We start from the raw sequence: 12,419 nt of genomic DNA on the forward strand, positions 1-12,419 counted from the left end.
AATAATAATTCTTTAACCCATCCAACCACATAAAAAGGCTAATTGAATACAATAGTGTGATGTGCATATATAACATGTGGCAACCAATCAGGTTTTGGTTACTATAGGTTACATCACTTTTAGTAACACAAAAGTACAAACACATTGGTAGTCTGTCCATCGTGAAAGTAGAACTGTCTGGCGATGGAAATGGACATGAAATGTCTAAATTGCTGCTTTAATTAGAGCCCAAGCTAATTATGGACGACATATATCCTCATCACAGTCTGCTCACATTATTGATCATAAGGTGCATTATGGTCTTTGGCATGAGGTCACGGATAGATTTGTTGACTATTCCCATGTAGGAGTCCACCAGATTCCGGATGGTCTCTACTTGTCTCTCCAGTTGGGGATCCATGGAGAATGTATTTTCCTGGACTTCTTCATCGTTCTCCGTCTAAAGGTCAAAAGTAGAGAAAGTATCTCTCTCATGTCAGGAAAGAATGGAAGAAACCACACTTCATGCAAATGAAGTATGTACACACTTCACTGAAGTCCATGCTCTTCATATACCGCAACACGTGACTACGGCAGCTGCCCACGCTCCCCACATACACACGGCAACACATGACTATAGCAGCAGCTGCAGACGCTCTTCACACACCAAAAAAATACCATAGAAGCAGTCCACACTTCACACAATCGCGCAAAAAAGTATGGTCACAGAGTTCCTGCTCCTCATACACCAGGACACATGACTACAGCAGCAGTCCATGCTCCTCACACACCATCACACACACACTCTACAACCCAAGACGTAACTGACACAATGACAAGCTGTCAGACATAATCCACTCTCAATCTGTAATAAACCAAAAAGGCACCACAGTACACCAGATCGGTCAGTTTACCTGGTCTTTTTCGGGATAAACTCCAGCTCGTAGGAATGAGGCTTTCCAGCTATCCACATCCTCCTGAGAATCGCAGGCGAGTTCTATCTGGCGCAAATCCTTATACACATTCCTGAAAAGGCAGCAGGGCAGGACATGCATTTGTTTTCTGTGACCTGCACAGATGCCATCCTCTCCAATCGCATGAGACCATGCCATAACAGACCAGGCACGTTCTCCCCTCCCAAAACCCACCTGAAGGTAGGAAATTCACCAAGCTGTCAGATTAGCGGCACACTGCCTACTCACCGCTGTTCTGTGTTGAAAATGGCAAAAATGTGTTTTGTGGACATGAATCCCTTCTCTACATCTCGGATCTTCAGATTATCAAGAGGCAACATGTATTTCTTCTCTTTCTCCTGTAGAGGGCAGAGCAGAGCTCAGCACTGTGTCACCATACAGAAATGAAACACCATAACTTTTGAACAATTCAAATCCCCACTGTGCAGCGTCAGTGGGACAGGGGAGTATAACGTAATATAGACGTGCATTTTCCTATTTTAGGGCACAATTTGCATTTCCACTTACATCTAAAGTAGGGCCAAATGCTAAGCAATGTTTAAATGTAATATTTTTGATAATTAAATGATCATCCGAGTTGTCATACATAAACACAAAAAACAAAAACAAGAAACAAACAACTTTAACGTGAGATGTGTCGATGTTCCCCAACGCAAGTGCGATTAGCCAGGAGCGTGAGGAGTTAAAGGAAGGGTACGTATGTTTCGGCTAGAAATGCAACATCTGGAACCATTTAAGTGTCTGGGAGGATTTTGGCCCAAGGAAGGTGCTGGATGCAGAGCCCCCCAGCCTCCTAACCCCTCCTCTCTCACTTCCTGCATAGCCACAAATGTGCTCCCGAGGCTCAAAGCATTTCAATGCCACGTCACTGCAGCCTGGATATCCCTGGGATCACTCTGCTCATCCATTCTCGCAGCGTTAGGGAAACCTGGTAAGATCTACAACTGGGGATCAGGGGAGGGTACAAAACTTGTGTATTTGCATCTTCAACCATTTAAGATGATGGGTGGTCAAGGAGGAAGAAGGGTATGGAAGAGTAAGAATATTGCATGGTGCAAATGAGAAATAGGGGAGAGGGGGTATATTACGGTGATGTATGTATGATGAATAAGATGCATAATTATATGGCTATGGGAAGAAGTTCCATATACTGATGTATACTTAAATGTGCAGTCAGGGTGACTCAAATTCCACATGGTTTATCTAGGGTTAATAGACCGGTGTGGATGGCTGCTGGGTATTCGGGTCGTCGATAAAAGTGCCTGGCAGTTGGATGTAGATATGGGTCCATATGAAATGTTATGGACATGGCTGTCTAGGGATAATAAGTATGGTATTTAGAGGGCAATAGGTTAATCACCAGTGCATGTTATGTGCGTTGTGAGGTTACAAAGACAGACGCACATCTGGCCATCCGAACAGCACAAAGCGATGACTATTCTGCAGTGACCAGAGGCACAGGAAGTTGCAAGGAATGTTCCTGAGCACACAAGTGTCAGCGGCTGAAACTCAACTTGCGGGATACAGAGTTCGTCTGCTCGCCTATGGCTGGCCCAGTTCTCCCAGTGTTCAGACTACGTGTTCGTTGGACAGAATGTGAACAGTAGTCTACACACTGGTTAAACTGGGATGGACAACGTCAAAGGAGATCCAAAAAAAACTCGACGGGACCAACAATTGCTGCATGCCTAGCGGACACTGATGTATTACTGAAAGTATTACTATGTGAAAGTTATAATAAAAAACACATGATGGCTGTATGGATGTGTACTGGCAAAATAAAAAGGTTATCACACCCCCTGTTCCTTTATTACCTCTTCATCTTTATACCAGGATAAGGACTCTGCTGTCAGCACAAACCAGTACTCCTTGGAGCCTCCTTTCATGATACTTATGTTATTGAGGGTTAACCAGCCTCTCCTGATGACCTGCAAGGAGATAGAGGGGGAAACAGTAGAAGATGGGGGATGGGAGAAGGGAAACAAAAGACGGGCAGCAAGAATCCGTCATGTGGGGACCTATGCAGTTAACAGGCTGCCCCCTACTTCTCGCAGACAAAGACTGCAGGCGTTACAGGTGGCTTGGAAGGGGCCAAGCAGTCACCTGCAGACCATAAGAGCAAAGCATTTATGCATGACACAAATATAAACGCATATGATGTGTATATAGTAACACTATATGTCTAATAGGGCACTGCAGAACCCTACACAAACACTATGCATACATTCCCCCCTTCTCAGGGAGGGGGGACATCTTTTGGTTCAAATAAACTTTTCATTACATTCTTGACTAAAAAGTGTAACAGCAAATAGTTTCCCCATCTAACAATAATGAGGGTAAATGAAAAACGTCTGGTTTACCAACATTGCCTGCATGGATAGAAGTTTAATACCTAGCGTATGAATAGGAGTAGTGTGCGCTCTGCCTACGGAATAAAATGTAATCAGCGGCTAAACACCAATATATTGCATGGTATTCTCAAATAAATAAATAAAAAAATCCCTCAGTTATAACAGTACTACTATTTCACTCCGCTAGAAGGGTCAAACAGATCATAAGTTCCAAAATATTTGCCACCCTGCTTATTGAGACCAGTGAGTATATTTACTAAACTTCAGGTTTGAAAAAGAGGAGATGTTGCTTGGAGCAACCAATCGTATTCTAGCTGTCATTTTGTAGAATGTACTAAATAAACGAAAGCTAGAATCTGATTGGTTGCAATAGGCAACATCTCCACTTTTTCAAACCTGCAGTTTAGTATATATACCCCTAAGTCTGATCTAAACAAGGTAGGTAAGAGCCAGGACAGGGCTTTGTGATAGATTTAAGCATGGATCTGGAGTTGTGTACAAGGACTTTGGTTCATTCAGTCTCTCCTCTGACTGTGTTTTCTTTTTTTTTGATTGGTGAATAGAGACAAGATGGAATCTCATGTAGAGATTATTGCTCTCTATGGAGAGACGTCAATGCAGTGCACACGGATGTCTTAGGAGGGTGGATAATGGGAAGGGCAAGGGGGAATTGATGGGAGAATGTCACATGCTCTACTTTCCCCCAATCGCAGCCGTCATCCGCTCTGAAAGATGGCCCCCGTGCGCAGCAATCTGATCTCAACATGAGCTTCCATCTTGCCTCCGTTCACTTGTCCAAAAACGAGACACAGGAGAAATATAATTATCCAATGCCAATATGCACACGGCTTTATGATCACTATGATCAATAGAGGGGCGGAGAGGGTAGATAAGATAAAGCTAAGTTTTAACTAAGTTTTATCTCATCACCAAACATTAAAAAAATATGTGTTGGGCCCACAAAATGACTGCTTTCACTGCAAGTGTAACACTTTACACAAGTTTAGCACCTGTAAAATTATTGAAGCCACATAAGTCGGTGTGGTTAATTCGTAGAACACATACTGTCTTACAGACACAGCAAGCACATCATTATTTAAACATCTAAAATTGCAATGAGAATATATACAGAAAAACAAAACAAAACATATAAACCCAACACCAAAGCATACATACCGCTCCCTTCTAAATCAACAGCTTTAAAAATATGACTGTGTCCACAAACATTAGCAGCAGTGACGCTATAATCAGTTCCTCAGTCCTGCGGTTTACAGAGGTAAATTCACTATTTTCCTGGTGAATCATGCATATATAAGAATGATCCGATATGATTGGCAGCGATATAAGAGTTCCTGACAGGTGATGGTTGGCAAAATGCTGTCTTATCTGGTTTACAAAGTGCTACAAGCAAGAAAAGCATCCTTATTTCAGCTTGCAAAAAGACAAACCATTTGTTAGCCATCGAAAACAAACCACACTTCCCCTTAGGATGTACTTTGCACTTGTGTTTGTAGTGGGAGGATTGGATCACTATTTATCAGAGAGTTTGTGAGGGGGGGGTAGGGGGGGGGAGATACAGTGTATAGTTACAATGATGATCGCTTAAGGTTCTGATGATTGGTTGTAATATTAATACATCTTATCAAGAAACTGTACTCTACCACACCTATACATGGCTTGTTTGCTGCCCTCAAAAAAATGGGTTAATCAGATATGGGGTTACTCTTGTTTTCATCAGAGGAAGAGATTTTAAAATAAGTGATGCTGCAGTATAGTGTTCCTTTGAGAAGTCTGATATATAAAATACATTGTTATGTGAAGATCAGCAGGCTATTTAAATATAGTATACTATTTTATTTTTTTATATATATTTTTTTTTTTTTAAAAAAAAGAGCAAAAAAGAAAACCAAGGTTATGAAACGTTGGTGGTACTTGTTGAAAAAGATCATAATGACAGACAGATCAGGCAAGCGCAATAAGCAGATCTTGGCTTCGACCTGGTAAGCCTATTAATGTTCCACTCCATCGTACAAGAAGTTGGGTTCCTCCCGCAAACCTACTGGGACTTCTACTGATACCTAAAGCGAAAACCCTGTGTATCCCAAAATTAACTGTTGGGTCAACTGGTTGAGGGAATTTTCAAATTCCACCACTGAGAAAAGGAGAGTTATATGCTGTATGCCAAATGAGAGCCTACGATCCAGCCACAGCAGATTGGAGCTATAGCTGTCCAATGACAAGAGGCCATTACCTTCCACGCCCACTGATACAGACCACCTGTTAAGTATCAACATCCTTCCAGCCTGGTGACTTTGCCGATTGTTCGGCTGTCATCTAAGGTAACATTCCAATGGGGCAATCACTTGAGTGCTAAACTGGGTAAAGGGGGGGGGGGGGGGGGGGGTTGACTAGTAAAGTTTAAGTAAAAAAAATGAATAATATTGTACATCATTTGTGCCCATGGTTGAAGTGGGATTTCTTTTTCTGACCAGAGCATGGTTACTCACACTTAACAAGTACTTACCAAAATCTCCCCCTGAGTTTAGGATAAGGAGCCACAAGATTAGGGTGACGCGGGAGTACAGTATAGTGCAGGAACAGAGAGGGAGTTTTATGAGAAGAGAGTTATGGAGGGAGAATGAAGAATGGATGATAGTAAACACAGAATGGAAGAGCAGCAACAAGGAGAAAGGGGAAAAAATTACATGCAATTAATACACAGTTAATATTTAAATTCCCATCATACCAACAACAACAAAACAAAAAAAAAAAAAAAGTCAGTGGTAAAATTATCTGTACATGCCGATTTTAATATTAAAATGCACATGCAATGCTGTGTAAAGAACGCAGTAGAGTTTAATGAGTGTGTTGGAGAACGTGTGTGAGGAGGTCAGAGACAGGACAGAGTGAGAGATGCAGTACGCTGGGGGGTTTTAGAGCTACGTTATACGGTAATCTCATGTACAGGACACTTTCTAGGCACGTCAATGGGGTCCTAGATAAGTCCTCAATGTGCAGCATGTAATTCACCAGTTTCCATGAACCCTTGAAATCAGCATGTCTGGAAATCGCCAGGATTATTTTACTGGAAGGTGCCCTGGGCACAAGCCACTAATAAGTGCACATGGTTGCCAACGTCTGAAGTGCAGTTACTGGTGCCCTGACAAGCGTGAGCATTCTGCTATGCTAGTAGCAGGTGACCCTGCAGCGTCTGTGGTTTACCTGGTTGGGAACAGCCCTCTTCTTGTTGAGCTGTGTGTTCCTCTGTTGTGCACTGGAGAATAGAGCAGGGTAAGGATTACTGTCACACATACATCAACTTGACATGAAGGGTCAAAGTCTAATTATCCATGATTATATTGCAAACAGATATAGATACTAGATATGATACAAATCAGAATATCCATTGTGTGGTGCTCAACAACAATAAAGCCTCTGTACTGTACTTTGTACCTCTTAAAGTTTACCTGCCAAGCCATTGTCCAGAAAACTGCAACCTATCAATTCCCTAGGATCTAGTGACATCACCGATGCTACAAAAGCTCTGCCTTCACTGTATGCAGGCGATGGCTACGCCCTATGTTCTACAGAAGTACAGAGCCATAGCTTGCATGATATTGTTTAAGAGAATTACATAGGTACTTCTATAGAAGAGTTATCAAAAAGAGGAGTTTGTCAACACACAGCTGAACAAATACCAGAAGTCAGAAAACAATGGTGGCTAAAGAGTCACAGATAAGATGGAACCCTGTCAAGAGGCTCTGTGCAGTATGACTGCAGGCATAAAAGTTACCTGACTCACAAACGTCACGTTTTCCCAAATATTTAGAGCGTGTGGCACAAAATGGTAGACAAGGGATAGGTATCCCAGAGCGAGAGAGATGATCACCCTGTATCTTATGAATCTCAATGCAGCAACATCTAGGACTGGCCTAGCCAACCTGTGGCCCTCTAGTTGTGATATTACAAGTCCCAGTATATTTTGCCAGTAGATAGTCAGCTGATAACTGGCAAGGGCATGCTGGGACGTATAGGTTCATAACACCTGGTGAGTCACAAGTTGGCCAGGCCTGATCTAGGAGTGTACACAGTGTGTTCTTTTACATGACTTAAAAGTGTCATGTAACAGAACAGCTGAGGAAGCCATTTTGTGGGTGGGACATGAGAATGCAGCCAATTAAAATTATTCAAAAACAACTGAGGCACGTGAATGGATAGGCTCTATTCTCAGGCCCACTGGTTTAGTCCACAAACAAGCATCAGTTAAATCACTAGCTCCTAATGAATAGACAGGCTGCATTTGCTTGCATTCTTGCTCAGCCCACAAAATGGCTGCCACCGTTGTGTGCAGGCAACAGGTGCACTGAAAAGGACACAAAGTGATTACAAGGAGTAAGCACTGAGGTTACGAATCGAATGTATAACAAACTGTGAGCCTACGTTGATATAATCCACACAAAACAGTCAGACAGACGACACCGGTCCACATACACGTACAGAATACCCACCCTGGGATGTGCTGCTCGGTATAACAGCTGGGTTGTGAATGAATGGGGGAGCGAGCGATGACCGTGAGGATGCAGAGAGAGAGACACAGAGTGCAGGTCAAAAGTAACAGCGAGAAGAAAAATACAGGAGAGAAATTACCGAGAGAGGAGCAAACTGCGGAGAGGAAGACAGTGTGAGACAAGCCACATGGAGCGAGTGAGCTACAGCAAGCATAAGGGGACAGGCCACATGGGGAGCTACACAAACAATATGGCCGCACACACGAGCACTACACATTCTCAAGCAACAACTAATAGACCAACTACCCACAAGCCCACAGGTTAGCGAGTAACAGACATGGAATACTTGTTACAACAGAAAAAAAAAATACAACAGCCAGAGTTTACATCATAAAGAGAAAACCAAGCCATTCACATAAAACCCCCAAAGCAAAACATTGAATCTTTCTGATATTTTCTAATTTACATGGATATAAGATTGGCTAAAAAGTACTTTAAAAAGGAGCACATGCTCCATTAGATTGTCCCCATTACAGACCCGAAATAACAGGCAGAGGCAGGCATGTTGTGTCCTGAACCAAATGCATGAGAGGGCAGCCTGATAGTTCACTAAGAACCAGAGACAACACTGAGACACGAAGGGCCTAAGTAATGTCACAGGTTCCGAGGAAATGGATTATTGTCTCAACCCACAAGGTGGCTGCCTTCACCATTTGTATTACTACAAAGGGATGTTACTAGCTCCCACTGAATTGATTGGCTTCACTCATGAACATTGGTTCAATCCACTGAGTGCAGGCAACAGGGTACAGTCTGCAGAATTTCTCCCAGCTGCAGCAGAAGACTGAAGCCAGGGATTCCTCTTCTCCTACACTTCTATTCTGTACTTTTTTCCAACAAAATGCTGCAAAGTAAAGCGAACAATCTGGATAGAATAAGGGATGACAGGCGAGGTGATTCACGGCAGAAGCCAACACATACTGTGCTGGAAGACAAATCAATGCGGCAATGTGTTCACAGGTGAACGACTTCACCCCACCTCTCATCACCTGCTCTCTGTAACACAAGTGCAGCCCAGGGATAAATGCTGCCCATTCCAAGCCCCATTACCTTTCAGGGTGAAGGCTGCTACAGATCACCCCGTGGGTAGGTTAAAAGCCTAAAACACACCAACCAGATTGGACCAGAAATACCAGTCTAACTGGTTGCTACAGGTCACCGAGCCTATTTCCCTTTGCAACAGTTTTTAAGAAATATTCCAGATTGTTTTCTCAGGTGTTTCTCGTTACATTTTGTAGACTAATTCAAAAGGGTTATTTCTTCTCCCATCAGTTACCATGCACACTCACACCCAACATCTTAGTTCCTCTGCAGGTTACAACAAGATGGTTATGAAGCTGGGAAAGGGCCAGTCCCATGCAGTCATCCTAGAGGTGCCTCATGTGGCCAGGCCACAGATGTGATCTTCACGGGTAAAGGATTGGGGCACTTACTTGGCAAATCCAATGAAGTCCTCATGGTTGGTATTGATGTAGGACAGCTCAATGTCTATTAGTAGGAGTATCTGTGGACACAGAAGAGAGAGAGGTCTTAGCTGGTGTTGGAGAAACCATCCATCTCGGCAGATCGCCCGTGTTTATAGTCCACATATATCCAAATAGGAAGAGTTTGTGCCCACTCCTATATAAGGGACTGTCATGAACTCACCGTTATATCATCTAGTATCAGTTATATGAGAAATGGTCAGTAAGTACCAAACACTGTCCAAGTACTAACCAGCAGTGATGACTTTGGTGTAATGGGGCTATTAAAGTGGATGGGCGCAGTTTGCATTTTAGTGGTCCATTAAGGTGCACTTGTCACCTACACAATACTAATGCACAAGCATCAACTCACTCGCCCCAGTGACCTCACAATGGCGTGAGGTGCCTAGGGGATGTGTGATAGACTGCATCCCTAAAAATATTTATTCAGCTCCTAAAAGGACTGCCTCCAATGGAGATGGCAACCGGGGCACTTTACACAGCACATTTTTTCTTTTCAGTTTTGGGTTTTAATAGTAATTTAACATACATGCCCGCCACACAATACATGTTAAAACAGTGTTAAGCATAGACAAAGCTTAAGTTTTGCTGCTCTTCTCAAACTGCGGGCGATGGCCAGATGACAACGCAACGAGTGTTGGCTGTAGACAGAACACTCCTTATGTCCATCTGCTCCAGAAGATGGAGAAGCTGCAGTAAAGCCAAGTGCTAGATACAATCTCAGAATGTATCCAGTGATGTTGTCAACGTCCTTCCCATCTGAATTTCCCATTTGTATGAATGGGAAGTTAATAAGGAAGTGGACAAGACAAGTGACTTAAACAGGTAAGTAAAAGCAGAGACATCGTGGTCCCAGCTGGATTGGAATAACACCGCACATCCTGTAACAAACACTATGTAACACTCTAGAAAAGGACTAAAAATTTATTTTTCAGTTTTGCCTGCTTTAGGAATGATTCCATAGGATTATTACCTACCTGCTCCTTTGTTTTCCCTTCTCTCTCCCGAACGTATGTTGTGACAATCCTCTCCGTCTCTTCTCGAAGTCTTGGGTAGGAAGCGAGCTACATGGGGGGGTAAGAAACAGATATTGGAACATGTCTTTATTTTAATTTAAACTTAGAGTTTTTGGAAGGAAGTTATTGGTTCGAAAGAATCCTCTTAACAATCCCAGCATGCATGAGTGAGGTGGTGGAAGCATTAATGAGAAACACAGGTAGTCCCAACATCACATGACAAGCCCATACCTTAAACCTCACTTTAGGGTATGGGCACTACGTCTCACCAGTCAGAAACCATGGGTTAGATACACTAGAGCAGCGACAGACAGCCTGATGCACCTTAGGGGCTGCATGGGGTAGATTTACCAAGTGTTGTAATTATTTATAACCTTATAATCATTATAAGTTATAGCAAACAAATCTGGCCCCCCAACTCCTTCATGCTTTATTGTCAAAGGTAAAGGCCCCGGTGGGCCCCCTGTGGGCCTAGGGCCTCCTGTTGCTTTTCTCCACAATAGGGGATATTTATGAAAACAGACAACTTGGGATTGCCCAGAGCAACCAGACTATATTTTCTCTAGTACAGTTTAAATATAAAAAGGTAACTGGTTCATATGGACACCACCAGCTTTCCTGTTTACATAAAGGTCCCCCTGCTTTATTAACAAGTTCAAATCAAAGCCAGAAGTTTTAATAATAGCGAGAGAGAGGATTTTAATCAAGATTATCTAACTAATGATTTCCTATTTATAGACTATTAGGGATCAGGTTTTAAAAAAATGTAAAAATAACGTGACCAGCATGTACAATTCTAAATACAAGATAAAGTACAATTTAGAAGCTTTAAGTAAACGTGTTATCATTGTGCCCCTTGTTTTGAAATGATGCATACTTGTCTACTTAGGCGAAGTCCGGGTGAAGAGCGTGACTAGAGGGCGGAACGCCTTGAATAGTGTCATTTTGACCCCGCCCCCCCAAGTGAAATGACGATTTTTGGCGGGGGCGGGGCCAACATGACACGATTCTCTGTGAATAGCTTCCTTTTAGCAAGGGAATTGCGGGATGCGGGAGAAATGCCAGCTCTCCCGGGAGTCCGGGAGGCTGACCCGAATTTCGGGAGTCTCCCGGACTTTCCAGGGGAGAGTTGGCAAGTATGGATGACGTAACGAGGGAGGCGATGCCTCAAGTTTTAACATTTTTATCATTTCTTGAGGCCCAGACTGGTCACACGTTAATACCACATGTTACCCTGTTCAGTCTGACTCAACAATTGGGGGTGGGGGGGAACACTTCATCTCGCGTTATTATTATCGTTTATTTGTAGGGCGCCACAAGGTTTCCGCAGCGCCGCATGATGCATTATGCTTATGTTTACCATTCAGTCATCATCACTTTATGTATTGTTTTCCTTCTTGTTTTCAATGACACAATAAAAATATTTTTGGGTGAACGAACACACACACACACACACACACACACACACAACATAAAGACAGCATACTTTACCAATGAACGTGAAGGTAATGTTCCGGTATATACAAAGTTTATACAATACAGGAAGTACAATTATATAAAACCATTTCACTGTAGGTTTTGGGTTCTGCTTCTACCTTAATTAACATTAAAAGGTAAAAAAAAAAATAGTAAAAAAATAAAATAAATAAAAAAAAAGGGAGTAAAATTGCAACAAGGATATATGAAATTACTGCAAAAACTATTTTCTGTATCTTCCTATTTGTCAGGGTGTGTTATTAACCCATACAGCAGGAGTAAATAGGGATAGGGCGACAAACTGAAGGCGACTTCAGGTGACAGTCCGAGACAGCATGTAAGGGTAGAATTAGAGCCGTCACGGAGGGGCGACCATGAGATTTGTTTGGCAACTCCAAAGTGGACAGGCCATTTTTCGAGGAGGAATCAGTGTTCCTAGCTAATGCTGTGTATATAGTAATGAAAGAAACCAACCTAATGCATCCTAAGCAAGCGCTGGAACTAGAGGCTGCCAGTGACAGCATTAATGGAAGAGATGCTCCCAAGCCAGCTCCATCTTCCAGCACAAGAT

At 42.7% G+C, this 12,419-nt stretch overlaps 1 protein-coding gene across 3 annotated transcripts in view; it reads right to left on the reverse strand.

The window, feature by feature from the left end:
• DNM2 (dynamin 2) overlaps nt 1-12,419 on the reverse strand; it is a 60,787-nt gene that overhangs the window by 18,080 nt on the left and 30,288 nt on the right. For 2 of the 3 annotated variants that reach the window (XM_075206791.1, XM_075206789.1), the window contains exons 11-18: nt 10,334-10,420; nt 9,306-9,376; nt 6,527-6,578; nt 5,829-5,840; nt 2,768-2,881; nt 1,182-1,291; nt 894-1,005; nt 275-439 (exon numbers count right to left, since the gene is read on the reverse strand). In XM_075206791.1, coding sequence (XP_075062892.1) covers nt 275-439; nt 894-1,005; nt 1,182-1,291; nt 2,768-2,881; nt 5,829-5,840; nt 6,527-6,578; nt 9,306-9,376; nt 10,334-10,420 — 723 coding nt within the window. The remainder of the gene's footprint in view (nt 1-274; nt 440-893; nt 1,006-1,181; nt 1,292-2,767; nt 2,882-5,828; nt 5,841-6,526; nt 6,579-9,305; nt 9,377-10,333; nt 10,421-12,419) is intronic. The other variant, XM_075206790.1, reaches the window with a different exon arrangement.

The sequence above is a fragment of the Mixophyes fleayi genome, chromosome 4 (assembly GCF_038048845.1).
Source record: "Mixophyes fleayi isolate aMixFle1 chromosome 4, aMixFle1.hap1, whole genome shotgun sequence".
NCBI lineage: Eukaryota > Metazoa > Chordata > Amphibia > Anura > Limnodynastidae > Mixophyes > Mixophyes fleayi.